Below are 22,966 nucleotides of genomic sequence, written 5' to 3'. Positions count from 1 at the left end.
TTAAATTAATGGTCCCCAAAATTAATGCTCTAAGCAGGAAACTATGCAGTTATAACTCTGCCTGGGTGTAGCAGAGAGACTTGCTTATGATTACATAGCCAGCAAAAAAATGTTTCCATGTCTTCATTTGCTTGATGGATGATGGGTCACTCAGGCCAAGAACCATAAGTAAATTGTCTCCCCTCCCACACACATTTTGAAAGAGTGAAAAAAATGGAACCGTGCACATCAGCACACCTAATCCAGCATGGGCCACTGGGATGTGCTGGTAAAGCCAGGCACTGTCCTGACACAACCTATGTCAGCGTGATGACTGAACAGCAGCCAGCTGAATCAAACAGAGCAGATTACAGCCACCCAAGTCACTGCACTTAGCAGTCAACCAGAACATCACTCCAGAAAGCTGGCTTTCCCCTTTGTCCCCTCCCACCATCACGTTCTGGAAGTGGTTGGCAAATCAGGGGCAGTACAGAGCTGAATTTCCAGAAAGGAGAGGAAAAAGGAGTTACTGCTGCTCAAATAAACTTCCTTTCTTGTAGCTGTGATGGGGCACCACAGCAGCTACCACTATTCTTCTGTAATGTCTGCTTCCATGTGTGCTTTCAGACTAAGACCTTCAGGGTAGGGCTCCACTAACATATGCCAAAGCTCCCTCCATCACAGCCTGTAAGAAACTAACCTCTTGAGTAAGGACTTCACACATAAAGGCCACGCCCGATTATGGGCGCACACTTGCCATGTTTGGTAATGTCTGTATCAGTGCTTTTATGCCTCTAAACCCTTTGAGATGGGGACCCATTCTAAGTTTGGCACTGATGTTCCATTGTACAGCTTTGTGTACACATACAGTGCTACGTAAAAGTAACTAAAAAGACAGGTCTCAGCTTTAGAGCCTTGTCTCCAAAGTACCCACAGGCAGGCTGACCTTCAGGGAATGCTGCCATGCCTATGTTTTCACCCAGGCATTTTTGAGCAGGGGGAAGTCCGAGGAATATTTATGTTTAGTTTTTGGTTAAGGGTTGTTGCTAATTTAGTTGAGACTGTTTTGCTAAGATAACTGCCAAATATGCTTGAGTAAATGTAAACAGGTGCCTATTTTGCATCTTTTGCTTTGAAAATAAATAGACAACAAACATAGCATTGGACCTATGAAGTCAGAGAGAGAGACAGACAGACACACCTTGCGGGTACGGATCCTCTGAGGCCCCGACTCAGCAAAACATTTAAGCTCCTGGGCCTAGATCCTCAAAGAAATGTAGACGCCTACCTCCCACATCCTTAACTTCCACTGAAAACGAGGGACCTAAGCATGTGCCTTAGTACTTTGCTGAAGTGAGGCCTAAGGGTCTAACCAAACTGAAATATCAAGGGGGAGGGTTAAAAGTAAACTGTAAATTAAGAAACAGCAATTTGATACCTGGTCTTGTTATTGGGCGAGATCAGATCACCCCAGTAAAACTCATTCTCTGATTATTTTCATGAATACAATGCATGCAGCCAAAATGGGGGTTACACAGCACAGTTCCATCAACATGATACAATAATACTTTGCTCTTAGTGCATGAAGTCTCCAACCACAGAGCTCAGCCTCACAATATCCCTATGAGGTAGGGAAGTATCACGTGGGAAACTGGAGCACTAAGAGGGTGAAAGTGACTTGCTCATGAAAACCAATTCTTTTTTTTCCTAAACATATTTTATCTTTACACGTTCCACCCTGACATCTCTCGTCACAAGAATTTAAACACAAATAAATCAAAATTTGCTTTAATATGCATAGAGAGAGAGAGAGAGAGACAGCAATTCATCCTTGATACAGAGAACAACCAACAGAAGATCTGTGCCACACTTCTTTGGAGAAATCTTTCACATATTTTTTTCTCGTAACAGATCAACTACATTTTTTCACAGATCTGGTTTTAGTCTCTTTAAAAGATTGTACAAGGCAGCTAAATCTTATTCACAGAAGCCCCAGAATGCAGTTTCATTGCTGGAAGTAGTTAAAATACACCAATTCTCCCTTCTGGTTTTCTTTACACATCCTCCCATAAGAGGCTTCATCTCGCAAGGTGCCGAACACCCTCAACTCCCAGTGAAGCCTACAGGAGTTGAAGGAGCTCAGCACCTTTCAGAATTGGGCTCCAAAACCATAGCTGTACCCCATTACACGTGAAGAACTGCTGATGAGAAGAGATGGTTAAAGACGATTCAACATTGTTATTTTTAAGACCAGTGTTCCCCGTTCATAAATGAGACAATTTACTTTTAAAAACTAAACACGCGTGTGCGCACATGCTCAAAACCACACTGAGGTGATACCAACACTTGATTTACCCACTAAAACAATGAGGGAGAGGGAGGAGCCCCCCTGCTTGAGCACAACCAAAACACAATCACACAGCAACAATCTGGAAAGAAAAAGACTGTGTACTTGTCAACTGACCCGATGTACAGTAGTAGTTTTATCAATATTCCATGATTCACTCTCAGCCTGGACCATGGGCAACATTAATACTGCCTGTGCTATCGTCCTGTAACAAAAATCACTTAACAAAAGAAAACCACTATTCTTAAGACCTTCACCCCACTGCCTTCATTCTGAAAATTATATTTCACTGCTATTTAGTTTGGCTGCTGAGCATCAGAAGTCCTTAACCCTCAGACGCTCAAGGCTTTCTGTAAGAAAACTAGACCATTCTCTATGTAATTCAAAATAGCTAGAAAAACTACTGAAAAAGCTCAGTTCAGGGACTTTACTGTCATTTCTATGGCAAGCAAAAGGTTTACAAACTTGATCATCATCTTAGAAATACTTTTTGATTATGACAGACCATGCATGGAATCTAAACATTGACAAGAACCAGACATTCCTCTAGTGGACAGACATTTTACAAAAATAAATTTATAAAGAGACATCAGGTGGGTTGCCTTTTCATTTTTGTTTGCTTATTTAACAAGGTCAAACAACATTGCTGCACTGTTCTGAGAAGAAATACTGGCCCCAAAGAAAAAGTTAACCTCTGCTTTACTAACTGGGAAAGGGAAAATAACCTGGTACTTTAACAAGACAGATCCATGCAAAACAGGTGGCAATCTGGTGCAGTTAGTATTCACACAGTTCATAGCTTCAGAAAAGCAGATAAATATGAAAACAAATTCAGAAATGCTGTTGCTGGCCCAGGAATACTGTTCATTTGTGGTGGCGATGGTGGTTACTAAAAGTGCAATGGATACAAAGCAAAGGTTGCCAAAAAGATAACGTAGTGTTTGGAGAAAGGTATGGGGCTCAGAGATGGAATTCAAACTTATTGCAGCTATTTGGCTTCACAGCCAAGAAGTATTATTGGCCTCCAAAAGGGAATGGGACAACCAGAGTCAAAGAAGAGAAAAATACAAGTCTTAACTATAAGATGAAGCAAACGCAAAATAGATTATACACCATTTCATAATTAGGTTTGGTCAATAAATACATCAAAGAACAAACATTTCTTTAAAATACCCTCATAATACATTACCAGGGAAACCCACCCTCATGAAAAGTCAGGCCAATTTGATTGGACCCACACTCTCTCTGCAAATAGACTTCTCTGCACTGTACATATTTACAGGCTTTGTCCAGTCTACACATTTCATCTTTTGTTTTCAGTTTAGTACGATAATAGTAAAGTGCAGGGGAGTTCTGGCACTAGCATTTTATCCTCTGCTCTGTTTAGTGTAGACTTCAAACTGGTGAGGGAAACAGAAATGGAGAACCTGGGAATAGAAATCTCACCACAAGTTAATGAAATAGCATAGCATCCAATTCTCAATTGGTGTAAATAGGTGCATTGATTTAATGGAGCTGTGCCTATGTAGACCTGCTGAGGATCTGGTCCATTCAGTGGAAGGTTGTTTCTCAGGGACTGGTACCTAGTGCTGGCTTTCATGTTCCCATTTCTGGAGTATAAAAGACTACAGGGAATCATAGTGATGAGCAAAAATTTGTTGTGCAAAGAATCAAAATTTCCCCACATTCATATTAAATATTCTTGGGGGGAAAATCCTTATAACAAAAATGTACAAGTGATTTCTCTTGCTTTTTACTTAAAGTCTCAAAATGGCTGTTTCCTACCTCATTTGCTATAGGTGATTTCAAAGTTGATCTGTACCCTTCTTAATCTTATACATTTCCTTTCCTTCACCCTTCCGTCCCCACCTTTTTTGCTTTTCCCCAGTGGAGTTTGATCAATACTTTGGAAAACACTTCTCATTATGAAACAGGGAGTTGGAGTAGGGCCTTTTTTTGGTGGTCATTTGGATAACCAGGTACTAAATCATCCATTTCATTCGGTTTAAGTGTCTCCAGGAAGGACAGATAAGAACATAGCTATTGCTGAAACAGCATCCTAGCCCCTCACCAAAATCAAACCAAACCTACACCATATATCCTAGGAGTGCCAAACCAAAAGCAATTTTTAACAGGGTCTTTTCTTTGACTACAGAAGTCTAAATCAATCTCTGGGCCCAATTTTAATGCCATACTGCTTGAAACATTAGCTTTAGTGAATTCACTCCAGTTACTAACATGAATGAGTGCAGTATCAGGCTCATTGTGCCTGTGTTGTGATGAAAGTAGCATAAGCTGAAATTTTAGCTTTATGGTCCTTTTTCATTTTCCTACTTCAATATAAGTTTTGCCTTTGGGATTTTAAATGTGCAGTGAAAAATGCATTTGCTTAAAAAAATCCTTTGTATTTCTATATACAGTATTTGTAACAGCAACAGATCTCATGAATATTAAACAGGTTCAGCAGCCATTACATATTACAAACTACGTAAAAAAGGGGTCCACCATTAGGAAATATTCTCTTAGGTGCAATGCATATTGCAAAAATGACCTGAATTATATCACAATAGTGCATACAGATATGCAAAAATCATCCTTCCAAGGAAAAATTACGTTCTCAACACAAAGAGGAAAAGAAAACCCCAACACAAACAAGCATATGACCACTCAAAAGAAACAAACTCTCTCTCTCATTGATTCTGGAGATAACAGAAATTGAAAATGGAGGAAGCACTCAGACTGAGTAATGAGAATCACAACTTTGGGCATTAGGAGACCAAATCTGAGGTGGTCAGAACTCTCCTCTCTACAGTGTTTTATAAATATATTACTACATTACAATGTCGGTGAGAATTACAGTGTCCTTTATTCACAGACGGAGCACTGCTTTCTCCCATATCACGCCTTGAAACCTGTTCATGGCATGTGCATAGCACACCACAACCACAAATCTGGTCTTCCATTATTGCTCTCTTAACTGGTTTGTTAGACTATTTTGAAAAAGGCCCATAGCTTTGCCTCTGAACTGCCATTCACAAACCAGCCAATATTGGACATTAAAGACCAGACTGCTCAGAGATCTCATGAAATATCCTGCATCTATTGCATTAGGATGCAGGGCTGATGTCTGCATGTTGTAATGCTCCCGTCTCACAGAACCTTTGGATTTCAACCACCTGTTCTTTATCCAACAGGAAAGGGCAATAAATGTTAAATACAGGAGAACTTCAAACAGCATCTTTAAGTACAGCAAGTTATGCTTAAATAAAAATAATTTAGAGACAAAACACTGCCATGCAGAGTGAGAAGGCAGCTAGCGACTACCTCTACGACAGGCTGAGAACTTGCGAACTCTCACAGCAACTCAATGAACAGGTTACTTCATTTAATATTTATTTTATTTCCCCACTTGAATGAATCAATCAGTCTGGAAATTCTATCACACACAGAGCAGAAAAGGTTATTTACAAGATGGAGACACACCCCAAAATAAATTTAAATGTACAGATTTATACCTGGAACCAAGGATGAGGGAAGGGATGGGGACAAGAACAAAAACAAAAAACAAACAAAAGGACTTTGCCTTTTTAAACAATATTGCAGTCAAATTCTGACTCCGTTACAGAAGAGCTCCATGTCTCCAGTGTGAATGGGGCTTTCGAACTATTAAATAATGGCATCTTAGATATAGAATATTTGACAATTTAAATACATTAATTACTTCTCAATAAATATTGCATGGGAAGGCTACTGCCTTGCGACTGCCACCCCCCCTTCACTCCTCAATCTTATCTTCACTTTTTCTTTTTGCAATGGCAAATACTATTTCATTTTTTTCTTGCTCCTACCTAAGAGCCTGGCCCAGGGCCAACTGAAGTCAATGGCCATCTTTCCTGCTACTTAAATGGGCCTTGAACCTGGCTCTAGGCTGAAGACAGGTAGCAATTCTTCCTAATTAATATTTAGAGAGTCCTTTAAAAGGGAAAAAATAGAATATAGCTTCCTGATTTGTAGTTTGCTATAGTTGCTCCCTCCTGTCTACTCTCCACTTATGGAGCCTGTATTGACTAGGGGCTTGATCTTACTTCCACTCAAGTAAATGGGAGGTTTGCTGCCAGGTTCACTGGGAGCAGGACTGGGCCCTACATATCGAATTTTACAAGAGGGTTTGGATTCTACATTATTTCTGAATTGTTCGTAAACAATCCTGTAAGGCAGCAGCTGTCAGCAGCGCTTCTGCATTAAGTGGGATCTCCTCTTGACAAGGCCTTTGCCTTTCTACTCTCTTTAGCTCGCTTTCTTGGCGAAATAGCGCTATCCAACTATTAAGGTGTTCACAGGTGGGCTTAGGCAGGTCCCATGGAATCTGGGATCCATGATCAGAGGGCTTTCAGGTGGAGCAGTAAGTCAGAAGCAAAAGAACAGGCCTCAGCACAATGCACAACTGAAGTCCTGCTTCCAGTTGGGCTGGGCCATCTTGTTTAGGAGGGAGAGTCTGTCTGTGTTGGGATGGAAGTGGCTGGATGGAAGGAAGAGGCTGTCTGAAGGGTGGAGAGGGGGCTGCAGGAGGAATGTAAGTAAGTCGCATTGAATCTCCGTCCTCATTTATCCTTAAATCTATCCCCAAGTGTCTCCTCTGGCTCCTGCAGAGTCCCATACTGATTCCTAAAACAGGGTGGTAATAACCCTTCCTTTCCCCTCCTCCTCACCTGTGACATTAAGGCAAACTGCACTGCAAGTCAAAAATAAGAAGAGGATTTCAATCAATCAGTCTGGAACTCCAGCTTGTTAGTTATACTTGTATCAGAACGCAGGCTCCAAAGCGTGCAGAAGGGCCTGACTTTTCTATGCCCTTCCCATGCTTCCTGAGAACAAAATTTATGTTAATGAACACCTTGGACTGTGTGCTATTTGGATCAGTTATTCCTTCCAAAAGGAATATGCATGTGTATATATTTTATTATATATAGACTGGGAGAGAAATACAGAACTTGCTTCCAATTAGGTTAAAAGGGCTTATCCCTGAAATGAACTACGGCTTTAACCAAGTGGTGAGACACGAGGAGGTTTCTGAAGGTTTCGTGCAGCCAGAGGAGAAGAGAGAATGTAAAGTTCTTGTGCTTATTTCTCTCTTAATACAAGAGGTGGGGACTCGTTTTCTCATAAGACTCTCCAAAGAGTCATGCTTCCCTTCCACTAGCTACACGGGAGCTTTCTTGGGCCTCACGTTGCAAGGGACTGTCCCAGTCTTATATGGGTCAGCGACATGGCTTTAAAAAGGAACAGTTTTTTGAAATTCTTGCTTATAATTTATTGAACCCTAAAACCCTCAACAGGCACCTCGGAAAAGGAGTATTGCTTCATTACAGCACATGTATAGATCTGTTTCTATATGGATACATGGTATGTGCAAATGTTTCCTTTTACAATGGGGAAAAGGGGCTAATTGATTGCAAAGGTTTTCCTTTTTGTAAAATCGATATGCACAATTCATTTGGGCATCAGCATTCCCAGCAGTCTAGCATAAGTTGAGTGCTGGTAGAGAGGACCGGAGAGCTAAGGCACACTATTAGATATGAGAATGGCAGAAAGCTTTACACAATAGGAATTCTTTGCCATCTGACTGGATATAAAAATATTGTGAATGTAGTCTTCAGTGCTACTGTCATCTGCATAATTGTATCTTTAAAAACACAACTTATGGTAAAGAAGAGCTGCTTGCAAATCAGATATTCTTGTTAGAATATTCTCATTTGTGTTCCTCTGAAGACAGATTTTGAGCTGCTGGGCAAAACCTATACCTTTGCCATGAAATGGGAGTATCTCCCATATGAGGGTTACAAGACTTCAGTGCCAAGCCTGCTCGCAGATACTCACTGAAAAAAAAATCCATGTGATTGTGTGTGTGAATATCCAAGGTCAAAATCTGACCCTTCTTTTCCAGGTATTGTGAAAGCAGATACCACCTTATGCAGAAGCAATTCCTCCTGATTTAAAGATCTGCAACTCAGCATAATGTTCACACGATCACAATGAACCATTCTGACTGTCCCTTACCTTCCCTCCCCTTCATACCCAATCAGCAACAATCTGAGAGGATGCACAGTGACAACTCCCTGCCTTCCTTTCAGAGGAAAACAGCACAATCCTTACGTACTCCTTACCTTCCCCACCCCAACTGTGTTTGACATACGAGGCCCAAATTAAAAAATACCACAACTGAAACAGTTTGAGAGTTAATGGTTTGCAGTGTGCGTGTGTGTGGTGTGCGCGCGCACGCAGAACAGAGAAAAAAAATCAAAGCAATGGTCATCTACTAAGTGAACTTGCAGTGCTAAAGGCAGTGGTTGCAATCAGTTCCAAGAGTATCAGTAGAACAATTGGTTTATAAATGCAGTAGGGTACGGTTAGGAAGTGGGCAAGGCAGATTGGTTTGCTGTTTCTAGCTTAACATAATGCTGTTTGGTTCCGTTCAGGTCTTGTCCTCCCCCTGACATCCCAACTCCAAGGAATAAGAATATACATCATGGATTGCAGCTGTGGTATGCAAAAACACTTCTCTGAACTTTCTGATGGACATGTGACTGCTGTGGCTTTTGAGATGTTGCATAACAACTTTTGGAGGTGGACTTCCTTCTTGTCAGCACTTCTTCACATGTGATTTTTGCTGGTTGTTCATTAATAGAAATGTTTATAGACCACCAACACACTGAACCTTTCAGACAGTACATTGCACTTTGTCCTTTTAAAGACAGGCATCATCAACCTTGAGGCCTCCCTTCATCTCTTCAAGGCGGCCAAGTGCCACCCTAGAAACACAGTTTAAAAGTTCTCCAGTGTAGTCAGATCCCTTCCATCTTGCTTTATTTTCCCTTCCAGGCGCTTTGTATCCAACGATTCAGCCAGACAGACTGTTTCTGAGGCTTCCAAAGTGCAAAAGAGTTCAAGGTATTAACCACCTTGAGCACCAGTTAAGGCGTATTTGTTTCCAGTCTCAGCCACTGTAAACCCTGCCTAGTGTAGTGTACCAGTTCAGTCATACTACTGTTCAGTGCCAGAGTGCACACCGCTGTACTGAGTTCGGCAAAGAATTCTAGAAAGATGGGAGGGAAAAAGAAAAAAGTGATTAGTCAGTTTTTACACAGGAGACACATCTGAAGGGAAAAGAGATGCAACAAGAGAAACAGCAAATATTTTATATTAAGAAAGTAACATGATTAAACATAAAAAGAACAGGAGTACTTGTGGCATCTTAGAGACTAAGAATTTGAGCATAAGCTTTCGTGGGCTATAGCGCACTTGATTGGATGCATAGAATGGAACATATAGTAAGACAACATACATATACACATAAAGAGAAGGTGGAAGTTGCCATACAAACTGTAAGAGGCTAATTAATTAAGATGAGCTATTATCAGCAGGAGAAAAAAAAACTTTTGTAGTGATCATCAAAATGGCCCATTTAGACAGTTGACATGAAGGTGTGAGGATACTTAACATGGGAAAACAGATTCAATATGTGTAATGACCCAGCCACTCCAGTCTCTGTCTAAATGGGCCATCTTGATTATCACTACACAAGTTTTTTTCTCCCGCGGATACTAGCTCGTCTTAATTAATTAGCCTCTTACAGTTTGTACGGCAACTTCCACCTTCTCTGTATGTATATACATGTCTTCTTATTATATGTTCCATTCTATGCATCCGATGAAGTGGGCTGTAGCCCACGAAAGCTTATGCTCTAATAAATTTGTTAGTCTCTAAGGTGCCACAAGTACTCCTGTTCCTTTTGCGGATACAGACTAACACAGCTGCTACTCTGAAACCTATGATTAAACATGCCATTAACGCACAACAAATTTCATTAATACGTATTAGTGGTGTGTTAAGATGCTTAACACAGGCATAGAAGAGACCCAATTTACATGCACAGACAATATACATTACATAAAACAAAGCAAGCTATACTAAAAGAAAATTAAGGTTGCAAAATCATGAAATTACAAGGTAGGAAATTCCAATTTTCAGTTGCTTGTGCAACTTAAATCAGCTCCCTTATACGTATGCATTATGATACTGTCTTTCAGTTACATAATCAAGTTATATTTTGCATAAGACTCCTGCCTTATTCAGTAAATGGGAAGTTATTCAATATTTCCTTGTACCCTCTGTGTTCAATGTGTGGCCTCAGGCCTCATTTACCAGATACCATCCAAACTCTGCACTGAATAAAAAATTAAATTTCTTCATAGCATTTCTATGGTGTTTTCGGCTTACTATAGGATTGCTTTATAAATATCAATGTATCTTTCCACACCCTCTGAAGTGAGGTGGTATTATCCCCATTTTACAAATGGAGAACTGAGGCATAGAGACTAAGGCCAAAATTGCAAAAAGTGTCCTCTAATTTCGGGTCCAACTTGATATGCCTCGGGCTCAGGTTTTCATAGCACTTAGCATTTTTATACACCTTAAGTTCAAAGCACTGCTCCCACTGATTTCAACTGCAACCATGAGTGCTCGGCACTTCTGAAAATCTGGCCCCAGGTCTCTCATGCTGGACATCCAGAAAATGAGGAACACACAATGAGTGACCTATGAAAAGTTTGGTTTAAGTGATTCGACCAGCATCACCTAGGAACTCTGTGGCAGAGGCAAGGATAGAATCCAATTCTCCAGGGCAGCATTCAAATGCCTTAACCATTAAGCCATCCTTTGTCCTTGTGCCTCATCTCCTGCCTTCTTCACCATACAGATAAAAAGCTTCATTCACTGCAGAACCCTGACTCGTTCCCTGCGTACTGTCCATTCTGTGCACTAAATGAGGCCAGGGTCCTGTGGGAAAATAGTATGGTATTACGTAATGAAAGGCTATTGCAATGGATATACACAAGGAACCTAAATTATGGTTGCAATTTAAAAAAAAAATTCCAACATGTGGAACCATGCTGACCCCCAATAATCATCAACAGGGTTCAGACCTTTACATGCATAGCATGGACCTCTATTTGAGTTAACAGAGTAACTGGTAGCAATAGCAAGCTGTTATCTCTTATGTGGGCCAATCACTAAATGGGGATATGAGACACACTTTGCCAGTGGGTTTCACACCTATTTGCTGATACGCAGCAATGTAGAGAGACTCAATTTCTGAGCTCAATTCTAGGTTCTGCAGGGGAGTATATCTAGTGGTTATGAACGTTTTACACCCTTGTGCCCCTAGCTTGTCTCTGTCCCTCTCTGCTCCTACTCACTCTCTGGCTCCTGAAATGCCTTCACATCCTATTCTCTCCTTTTTCTGTGCCCATCCCCGTTCCTCACCTCTCTGGATTCAAATCAGCTCCCTCCTCCATCTCCGCACTGCCCAGCCACCAGCAAAGGAGACATTGATAACACAGAGGAGATGGTTCCTGTGGCTCCCGGCAGACAGAAGGAACAACTGCAGTGCAAGTCCAGCTCAGCCCTTTCAGTTGAGGGGATGGCACATGCGCAATCGGGTCAACAGGTAGGAGCTGTGCGGGGTTGGAGCATGCTGAGTGCACATGGAATCTTCGGCAAATTTAGCTGCCAAACTCCGACAAGTCTCTGCTGAGCATGTGCAAATGGATTTTTTCCTCCCCAAAAGGCTTGTAAGGCAGCCAAATACAAGTGAATTTTCATAGTGACACACACCCCTGAGATCACAACAAATTCCAAGCCTTTGCTCTATTTTTTACATGGCAGATCTTAATGGCCCAGTTCTGACACACTCCTATGGCATCATTATATCCTGAACAGACAACATGAATATTTATTGTCTTTACAGACATCAATTCCCTGGAAAATATTTACTCCATAGAGCTATTTGTAATCTTTATTGCCCTTATGTTAAGAGACCATCATGAAATGAGTCCATGGCTCTTCTCTCATATTTACCTTGAGTTATACACAGTGCCTACCTCATGTCCTAGCTTATTACCAATAGAAATACACTGATTTTTACAGTGGAGGTCTTGTGAAGATACAGTCCATTAGACAGAAAAATTCTAATGCCGTGAAGCTTCTTCTAACACCGTGTGGTGCCTGATGAAGCATTTTAACTTATATGCTAAGTCCTCCCAGTATTCTAACAAGACACATGGAACTTTTTACTTTTATTCCTTCTTCAAGTTTGCCTTTTGAACACATCCCTTCGCCTTCAGTAGCTTCCACTTCTGTGAAAAAATTACCTCACAAGCCCCATGTTAATGGCTGACCATAATCTGAGCTTTTCTTCCTCTTTCACGATCTGTGCTGAGAGATGGCAAGGTCACAAACTTAACAGTGATAATGTCTGAGTAAAGAGTGTGACAGAGATTGGGGAATCCTCTTTGCAAGTGCTTGGCATGCAAACAGGAGTGATGTCAGGAGGGGTCAAAGCTCAAGCCCCCTTCATGCAGGTTCTTCTATGAGGAGAGGTCAGAGCCACTGTTTTTAATATAAAAAATAATGAAAACAGGAGCTTAGACAAAAATAAATAAATAATCAGAAGTGGCTCTTCATGGACCACGAATCCATAAGCTGAAAAAAGTAAATGAATCTGAAAAAGTTTTGCTCGTCACCTTTAAATGGTGAGCTTGACTTTTACCACTTTAAATTCCTTTTTCACTTTATTTTAAGTGAATCAATTTTTCTAAGACAACCTTTTAATTAGAACAAACATCATACAGCAGAAGCAAACAGATTATACCAATAACCTGCTCACGTACCATAAACACCTTGGTTTGTTTTAATACTGATTTTGTTTGGATTAAAAAGTGCCTTTTTAAGGCAGAGTTTGCTGAGGTGTTAGGAATTTTTAAAAAGGGTCTGCAAACAAGCACAATATTAGAAGGAGAAGCCTAGGGAAATAAACCTTACCCTTATTCTTCCTGGCCAGAGCATCGGCCTGCTCCCAAATATCATAGGCATAGAGGATATAGGAAGTGATATTGACATAGGAAAAGGTTATGCTTGGGATATTATGTAAGGTGTTGATTGAAGAACCAATGCCTCCACTGCCACAGTTGCTCGCGTTTGATCCTGGCTGGGAGCTCACAGAGCTGGCAGGAGAGGGCATCGGGGAAAGAGGAGAAGGTGTGCCTGTGCTTCTGAGGAAGAAGACAACATCATGAAGCCTTAAGGTAACAGGTTAATGACTTGCCACAAAACACCCAGACTTCTCTTTTTATGAGCCACCCACTATCAGACAGAGTTCTGGCGTCTCATACGCATGCTCAGCAAGAGCACTGTGAAGTACCAAGGCTGAGGACTAAGGTGTGGCCAGGCACCACCAAGGCAGGAAAGATAAATAGCACCAACTGCATTATTGTACTTAAAAAGCGAGGCCACGGTTTTCAAAAGTGACTTGGGATTTTGGGTGCTCAATTTAAGACACCTTCAAGGCACCTGATTTTCAGAACGTGCTGAGTACCCACTCCAAGTTGGGCACTCAATCTGTACTCACTTCTGAAAATCTTGGCCTAGTTATTTAAGTGTTTTGGCTAATGAATCCCATTCCGTGAAGCCATGGTCTCTGCATTCAAGAGTTTAGGCTTTTTTATGGCTATTCAAAATTTGTGTCTCAATCCAAATCACTTTGCAGATCTGCATTTGTGTTTACAGAAGCTTGAGATAGAACAGATTTATTTTGTCAGCTAGTCCATCCTCCAGAGACTGTGCAAGGTATACTCTCCACTGCTTCGCCTAGTCCAGGTTTAAATTATCCAAATGATGGAGCTTCCATCACTTTCCTCGGGAGACTTTCAGTTTAATTAACCTCACTGTGCTAGGCCATGGTAGGAGTGATGGTGCTTTCAGAACCAATATTCTAATACATAAGCATTCTTTCAAAATATTTTCAAAGAGGTATGCATGGAATTGCATGCCTAGCTTGCACTCAAGACACACAACTTCCACAACTAAGTATGCACAAATGCCTGATTTGTTTGCAAGCTGCCAACAGGATGCACACTTGGCATGTGCGGGCACATATCCCTTATTTACACATGCAATTGCTTTAACTGCATGCCAGCCTGTTGAAAATCAGGTCCAGCATCAATTTGCAGAAGACGGCTTTTATGTTTCTTTTGCTGCCACATCCACAGTAACTCTCATGCAGACACACGAAGGTAACAAAAAGCATCAATAATCAGCAACAAATTTTAAAAAAAGTTTCTGTCAGGGGAATCAACTCACAAGAAAGTGTCAAAACACCAGTTAAAAGCTAATCTAAAATTCAACATGTACTACTGTGAGTAGTACAGCATCTATATGCGGGAACAGGAGAGATGACAGCAGAAGTGGATACTTTTGCAAGTCTTAAGAGGAGGAAAATCCAACATCTGTCCTCTACATCTATTAACCCAGGACAAGGATTAAAACAATGGGACCTTTACAAACAACAGTTTCTAATACATTCTCTGTTTCCCTTATTCTTTGATAGGACAATAAAGTGTATGACACAGAGTGGGTTTATATTGTCTGTAAAATAAAATAAACAAACAAACCTCTCTGTAAGTTGAGGTGAGGGAAAGAAAGAAGAAGCAGATAAATATTTTAAGAATGTTATGCCAGCCCATAAAAGAGGAATGGATTCAATGCACTCAACCCCCCTTGCAAAAAAGTATGCAATTCAAATGTGTAGGCAAACTGCTTCTGTTAACACATTACGAGAAAGATTTTAATATGTATTTTAAATAATACCTTGCAACACATGGAGAAGGTGCTTGCGTAACTCTGGAAGAATTCTGTAGCAAAAAGGAAAGTCTAGTTAGATTTGGGTTTCATACTGACCTATGTTGAACACTTGCAGCTTCTTCCATCTTTCTAATTTGAAACCTATTCAATAATGCAATCAAACCCTACCTTGAAGTGTTCATTGAGGGTTCGGGAATATTTTACTGCAGTGTCTTTTTTGTAACGAAACATTGCCATGTGCAGAATGGACTGGCAGCGCATGCTGTGAACAAAAATCAGGAATCAGTGTCAGAACATTCAACGCCACTCCAGCAGCAATTCTTCTCGCAGAGCCTGAGCACGTATATATCCATTTTACTGCTTCCTTCCCCATATATCCCAGATATGATCTTCTCACAGTGGATGTCAGAGAAAAATAGGAACAGTCAGGGAAGTAGATGCTCAAATCCTAACAGGTGTTATGGGCCTAATATACCCTGTGTCCAGAGCTGACTTCAGTATGTTCAACCACGGCTTCAATTACACAGCTCAGAAACCTCATCAGTCAAATCACATTCCACTCTCATCTTAAGCCTTTATGGACTCTTAAAATTACCAGCATACCAAGTGAGATTTAGAACCTTAACCTGACACACATGGTTCCCTACTGATATGCCAGTTCATTTTAAAAGGAGATATTTTTAAGAGTTCATTCTACTAAAAATTTTCTGCACAAACCTAGCAATATCAGTTTAGCCCAACCCTCCACCCTTCAGAAAGAAAGGTCTTTCAATCTACCAGGTTTGAAAAGAGACTATAAAATGTCGCCACTGGGGGGTGGTGAGGGAGATAGCCACATACCACAAAACAGCAAATATTTTTTCATGTGCAGATGCCCAGGTATCGGAAAAGGATTTTAATGTCATTATAAATCTGTAAGAAAAAACACAAAAAAAATTAATGATGTTCATCAACAGGGCTGGATTTCCCAATGACATAAATACAGCACACCATTTATGGAAAGCTAGTACGGTCCGCTGGCTCAGATAGTGGTTCAGGAGACCCAAATTCTATCTCCAACTCTGCCTATAACTCACTGTGCGATCCTGAACAAGCCATTTTACTATCTCTTTGTACCTTAGTTTCCCTACATGTAAAACAGGGATGCTAATACTTACTCATTCATGTAAAGCACTAATTAAAGGACTGACCCTATAATTGCACCATAGTTAGAAATCCCCTTAACTTTAGCAAGTGTTCTACATGTGGAATAGCTTCAGGATTGGGCTATAGCATAGTTGTCCACCTTACTGAGTGTGGTTCAAAGTGGGCATCCTGAGGCCAATATACAGGAAAGCCAAAATGGGAACGGTAAATGCACAAGGGCAGTTTGGGGAGCAGGACAGAAGGATATAGTTAGTTGAAATTTTTCCATCTGAACATTTTAAACAAAAAATGGCTTTTTGATCAAAACATTTTAATGGGAAATTTTCATATGGTCAAAAATTTCCATATTTTCAAGGAAAAAAAACACTGAAAGCTTTTCAGCAATATATTTTGAGGTTGGGGTTTTTTTGGGGGGGGTCAAAAACCACAAATATTTAAACCAGAAAATTAGAAAAAAAATTGAACAAAAAAGTTCCCATGAAAAATTGGTCTTTCAACCAGCTATAGCAAAGGAAGTTAGATCATGTCTGGGAAACATTCACCAAACACTGACTGTGTACGGATTACATGATAGCCAACAGATTTCTGTCTGATTCATGCATGCTTCCTTCAGTTTGGGAGGTAATTTACATGCTTCATAAGCGGAGTTTACTGTAACTGCAAAAACCCCTCTTGCAAAACAGCAAACTAAAAAGGGAACTTGGCTAAAAGAGCCTCCTATAAATGTATTGGCAGGAAAGTGTAGGTCCAAGAACCGATCCCTGCAGGACTAGAACCATACCCATCTGATGAGGAATCCCCATTGACAATTATATTTTGAGACGTATCAGTTATCCAGCCTTTTAAATCCATTTAATGTGAGTCATGTTAATTTTATCTCTCTCTAGTTTCTTAATCAATATGTCATGTAACACCTAGTTAAATGCCTTACATTATATCAACACTATTACCTTTATCAACCAAACCTGTAATCTCATTAAAAAAAAGATATCAAGTTAGTTTGACAATATATTTCCGTAAACCCATGCTGATTAGCATTAATTATATTACCCTCCTTTAATTCTTTATTGAGTCCAGTATCAACTGCTCCACTATCTTGCCCAGGATCAGAGATATCAAAACTGAAATACGAGTGAAATTCAGAGGTATACTTAGATTGTAAGCTCTCTGGTTAGTCTTTTTATTCAGTGTCCATGCAGTGCCTAGCATAACGGGGTCCTCGATCGTGACAGGGGCCCCCACCTACTAATGTAATACAAATAATAAATGAGAAACTTTTTTAAAATCCATGCTGTGTCACTGAAATGGTGTTACACTTACTTAAGGAGATCTATGGTGTCTGTGAATATGGTGTATGCTGATTTTGGTGTTAGTGCATCAGATTCCATAGCAATTCCATACTCGATGAAGGAAAGGGCAGCCTCCAAGTACTGAAATGCCTTTGCAACCTTGTCTGTCTGTTGGGAAGAAGGTACTCCTGGTTAGCCAACAAAAAAAAATTATGGTTCTTCATTCATTCTTTGCCATATCTGTGCCTTCTCTTTGCTTAGGTATGCACGGTTTGGACAGAAAGAGAGGGGAGGGTGAGGGGGGAGTCTGGCCTTAGAACATTACCCAAAGAGTTCTAACTCTGACCCCAGAAAAAGCGTCTGCGACATCTAAGAGGTGAGCTGCACCTGTGTTCTCTCCCCCAAGTCTCCCCCGTGGGCTCTCTTTCCAACGGACAGCCTCAACCTGCATTCTTCAGAGTGGAACTGTGCAGTTCACACCACTTAAGACTGGATCACCAGCTACAACAGCCCCCAGTCATACCATCCTGCCAGGGTTACAGGGAAAGCAGCGTCTTATACTCCCTTATATCCCCTCTGGTGACTGACGGCACCACTACCTTCACCTCTCCCCGAGGTTTCACCCTGGGGCTCTAACACTCTTGGACTGGATCTCTGGGTGGCAGCCCCCACATTTCCAACTCTTAATATGACAGGCCCAACTGCAATTGGTACCTGCAAGTACCACAAACCCACACTCTTCTCTGTATGCCTGTGACCAGCATCTGTTTAAAGTGACTCACAACAGCCTTCCAAACAAGCTTATTGTCCATGTGCCCAAAGGTACAACAGCATGCAGGGAGAACGGATTAAACCCACAAAAGGTCCCACATGTCTGGGATTTGCCTGTAACTCACCACCCCTTTCAAAGCTCAGGTGAGCCAGCTGTCTCAGGCACATCCTGCAGAGCCTCTGCCTTAGTTCCACAGCCATGGTGCATGTACCGCCTATGTCAGTCTCTCTCCCTAAGAAGCTGTGACCTGCTCCCCCACTCTTCCTCTCAAGCCCAGAGCCTTTAAAACCCCTAGTCTAGTCTACACAGCCAAGTTGACGACAAAATTTTTGTCTTTCACGGGTACTTAAAACCACCCCCCCAAGACAAAAGTTTTGCCGCTTGCGGGGCTGGAAGTATTTTGTCGGCAAGTGCTGACAAAGAGCGTTTACACATGTTGACATTTAGCTGCATGGTGTAGACAAGCCCTTAGTGTTCTTTTGATATTAGTCTCTGGCCTTGGAAAAATGGGTATGTCACCCTAGGCAGGGAGGTATTTTCCAATGTTTGGTTCACCCATTGTTCTTTTAAGGACTCTTGGTATTCTCCCTTGAGATACTTTATCTCTGTCATTGTTTCGTTTCCTGCTTGTTGTCTCCTACCCCGCAGCCTCCTTTGATATAACTTTGTGCAGTCAGCCAGAACAGTATCCAGCAGCTAAACTGAAACACACAATATTCATACAAAATAATACAGCTATCACACTTCTTCTCGAGTGTCTTTTTAGCAAGACCACCCTGGGAAAAGAGAAGAACAATTCCAAATGGGGAAGAGCCCAGAAAATGCACCACCACTAGAATTTGATATGCCTATTTAAAGAGAACCTGTCAAACATATATTCATATTTTAAGCAATAAATATGTACTTTGCTTGCTATTAACACTATTATAATAATCTTTTGGAACATCATAACCTCATTTTATTCTCAAATTATGTATTTGGAAAAATACCCTACAAAATAGGTTTTTCATATGGTTTGAAATTTATCCTGCTATTGGAAGAAAAAGCTGCCTTTATCTTTACTTGCAAGCACTTACGTTATGGCGTTTTACAGAAAAGTAGTTCTGTGGATTTTCTTAATCTGCAAAAATGTCTAATCCTTTATAATCCAAGAAGCTGGAACGCTAAGAGCCAAATATTTAAAACCAAATACCCAATTTCACATGAATGAATGTACCTGTATTTGCACATGCCATTGTCATACCTGTCCTCTGTTGTGAAGGCACTTTTTGCAGCTATGTACACTTGTGATCAGCTTAGTTTGAGATAGCTAACATCCCTGAAATGTATTTTATCCTAAATTACTGACATGCACTCTCAACTTTAACTTCATTTTAACAGATTTTTTTTCCCTCTAGGAATTGCCTTCGTTTCTTTTTCAATTAAAAATATCATACATGCACTGTAAGCAAAAAACCCAAAGAAAACGCTATTTTATGAAGTATTTTCTTTACTGTTATGGGCATAATCTCTGGAGAAATCTGACTTATTTTTGCTACTCCGGAGCAGCACAAAGCAACTAGAGCATACTGGACAATTAAAATAGGTTTACAGCTGCTTTGCATCACTACCCCAGTTTCCTCCTGTGATAGTTCCTATTCTAACGAATCTCTTGGGGGCATCTCACTCAGATCTCGGACCTCACACCATCATCTCTCTGAAGGCAGAATCATGAGATTCTCCCACTCTCAAACTGGGTCCTAGGTGCAGTTCCTTATGATCTACCTCAGCAGGTCTAACTTCTGCTTAGACCCTGTGATTCTGTTCCCTTCAGAAGCAATGGTAGTGGTAACCAGGGATTAGGCAGCCTTCTCAATGCAAAGTATTTATTAGAACAAAAAGTACTTCAGAAGGAAAAAAAAACCCTTAAATAACAATAAACCAGTCTTTACACATTCCTACTTTTCCCTAAGTCTTACCATCCGCTGGAACTGGTAAGGCCCAATTCCTTCAGAGAAACCCCTCGCAGAATCTCTGTCTATCAACCTGTCTCCCTCAACAGCTTCTGACAATTGAGCTCTTTTCTCGCGAGAAGGGCTTTTCAACTGCTTAGACTTTTGATCTCCAGGCTCCCACCTTTGGCAAAACAAGGCTTGCAACTTGTTGAAGACAGGGTACAGGATCCCTAAAGTTAACAACATGCCCCATTCTCTGGGTGTTCTTAACTGAGAAGCCATTGTGTTGTCTTCCAGCATAGATCCCACTGGATTTGAGCATTATAGGCACATAATAAACATTTCACTACCCCAATATAAGTTATACAGTCTCTCTCAGTAACTAGGTTACATATCAATATTCTTAAATTTATTACATAGACCTATGTCTGTCAGACCTCCAACTCCCCTCTCCTTCTTGCTCCACTAGTGCTACCAACTCTTCTGTTCCATTGTGAGATTCAAGATATTTGGAATGGTCTTGATACCCCAAGCTGTTGAAATCAAGAGATTTTGAGAATCTCCGCTTTCAGTTTTTAAAAGCAAATTTCTAGCCTTCATGATTGCAGAGAAAAGCTTGAAAATGCGTAGCGAGCACACCCTAAATGCTCGGCAACTAGGAGGAAATAAAGAGAAACCTAAAATATGACATTTTACAAAATACATTTAAAGTCCATCATTTCTAAGTGCCAGCCTCATGATTTTACAGCACTTGATGTTGGCAATAACATACCTTACACCAGAAGCAGTGCTTTCAACACACATACACAAAACGTGTCTGTGTCAAATATTTATTTCACCCTCTGTTACAGTGTGCAAGTATTTTTATGCATTTTACAGTACATCTTCATCAGTGCATGGCACTTGCTAGAATATTGAGCAACTTTCCAGAATATGAAGGGAAACATGACATATAATATACAATTTTACTTTTCAAGAGACCATAGACCATACAACAGCAAATTTTAAGAGGACAGAGTAAAACTGAAAAGGGCAAGAGGATGTGTTATGCTTTGTCAGATTGCATGCGTAATCAACTAATACATGAATACTTAACCCAATATGTACTATTTAGTATGTGTGTTTTCTTCTTAATCCACTATGTTTTACCAGTTCATTTCTTATTCCCCCATCCTCCCTCTACCCCATTATTTAATTTTTAGGTGCAAAAGTTTTGTGGCTTGAATAAAATAATAAAAAGGCATAATTAATATACACACAAATCGAAATTGGTGCTGCGAAAGTAAGGGACTAAGTGTCTGATCCTGCACCATTGAATTAAGTGGGATTTTTTCCATAATTGTCAACAGGAGAAAAAAAACACGCCTTAAAAGCATTAGGTAGAGCCAGGGCAAAAACCATCTAGGGGATTTGGATGGTCAGTTTCCATTGAATTTAAATGGTGCCAAATACTCTAGGGATCTTAAAAAATAATGCTGAGTTTTTTTTAAAGTAGGAAGAAATTAGAATTAGGATAGAACCTAGGTAACTTTCACTTGTGGTCTATGTAGTGTTTTGTTTTTTTGTTTTTTTATAGAGGATTTCCAAAGATGAAAGAAACTAGCTAGATCCCTCCAGTCTATCTATTTTAGCAAAAGCGTCTAAAAGTTACAAAACAAATAAATCCCTGAATTTTGATTTTACAGATACATTATAGAGGACAAATGCTCCTGTTACTTGATTATACCATAACAATGAACAAAAAGTAAGTTTAGTTATGCATGTTATTAAACAAACCACACCTCTGAGAAATCCAGGTAATCACAGTTAGAGTTCATTTCAATGTTGTTTACGAGAAGTATAATTATATTTTCAAAACAGTAGACTGTCTTAAAACTGATTGTTCAATCTGCTCTGTGACAGTTTTGGGAAGCAAACAGACCTGCTAACCTTGTACAGTGTGTATAGGGTGAACATGGTCATATCAACTGAGTCCCATAAAACAGAATCCATTTTCTAGATCTGGTCAAAGGACCTAAATCTGGACATAGCTCAGTCTTTAGTGGATACAAGCCATGTTCACAAAAAAAATGTTACATCATCTTCATTTAACTGAGAAGAATACAAACAAATCTTGTCCATATTCCTGTGTGTACTAGATCTGAATGTGACAGCTAGATTTAACACAGGATTAATCTATTTTGAACCCCCTGACCCTGCAAGATAGGATTTCCTGGCATGTGTCCCAAGAGCAGTAGGTTGTACCTTGACCAATAGATACAGAAGGCTAGGTGGGAAGGAAAGAACAAACACTGATATAAGCTCCTTTTATTTTGTGATCCAGGACATGTGCAAAAAGCCAACCTTCATAAGTAAGCAGGTTTATTTAGAAAACCTTTTAACACTTCCAGCACAAGGCCCAAACTTACCATTGTGTCAGCTTTGTGCTTCAGTCTTTTGGCCTCCTCTATGTGATACTCCATCGGATGTTGTCTGAATTAGGAGTGAGGGAGAGGAGAGACAGACAAAACCAAAAGATAAAGTATCAATTTTAATTTCACATCACAAGGACCCTGTAACTGCTGTATGGGCTGCTACAGTGATTACTTAAAAAATTACGATCATCACCAACTGAATACTGTCAAGCTGTTTGGCAATGCTCAGAAGTCAAGTTCCTACTTATTAAGGAGCTTACAATCTAAATCTAATAGACAGGATGGCCCGTATTCCATCAAAAGAAAGATACATTAGAAGAATGTTCAGCTTGCACTCCTGGGTACTCTAAAGTCAGAAAATTCTAATTTATGTTGCAAGGGCAGGTTTA

General features: G+C 40.3%; 1 protein-coding gene across 10 annotated transcripts in view; it reads right to left on the bottom strand.

Moving 5' to 3' along the window:
- Nucleotides 1-1,751: 1,751 nt before the first annotated feature.
- Nucleotides 1,752-22,966, bottom strand: part of AFF1 (AF4/FMR2 family member 1) — a 170,482-nt gene continuing 149,267 nt past the window's right edge. For 7 of the 10 annotated variants that reach the window (XM_038398671.2, XM_043513449.1, XM_043513451.1 and 4 more), the window contains 7 exons: nt 22,572-22,635; nt 17,489-17,625; nt 15,863-15,934; nt 15,191-15,284; nt 15,029-15,072; nt 13,205-13,434; nt 1,752-9,419 (listed from right to left, as the gene is read on the bottom strand). In XM_038398671.2, the coding sequence (XP_038254599.1) occupies nt 9,298-9,419; nt 13,205-13,434; nt 15,029-15,072; nt 15,191-15,284; nt 15,863-15,934; nt 17,489-17,625; nt 22,572-22,635 (763 nt within the window). In that variant the 3' untranslated portion in view covers nt 1,752-9,297. The remainder of the gene's footprint in view (nt 9,420-13,204; nt 13,435-15,028; nt 15,073-15,190; nt 15,285-15,862; nt 15,935-17,488; nt 17,626-22,571; nt 22,636-22,966) is intronic. The other 3 variants (XM_038398672.2, XM_043513452.1, XM_043513448.1) reach the window with 1 other exon arrangement.

This window comes from Dermochelys coriacea, chromosome 4 (genome assembly GCF_009764565.3).
Source record: "Dermochelys coriacea isolate rDerCor1 chromosome 4, rDerCor1.pri.v4, whole genome shotgun sequence".
NCBI classification, from domain to species: domain Eukaryota; kingdom Metazoa; phylum Chordata; order Testudines; family Dermochelyidae; genus Dermochelys; species Dermochelys coriacea.
The sequence above is the reverse complement of the archived record's forward strand: the minus strand, read 5'-3'. Positions and strand labels throughout refer to the sequence as shown.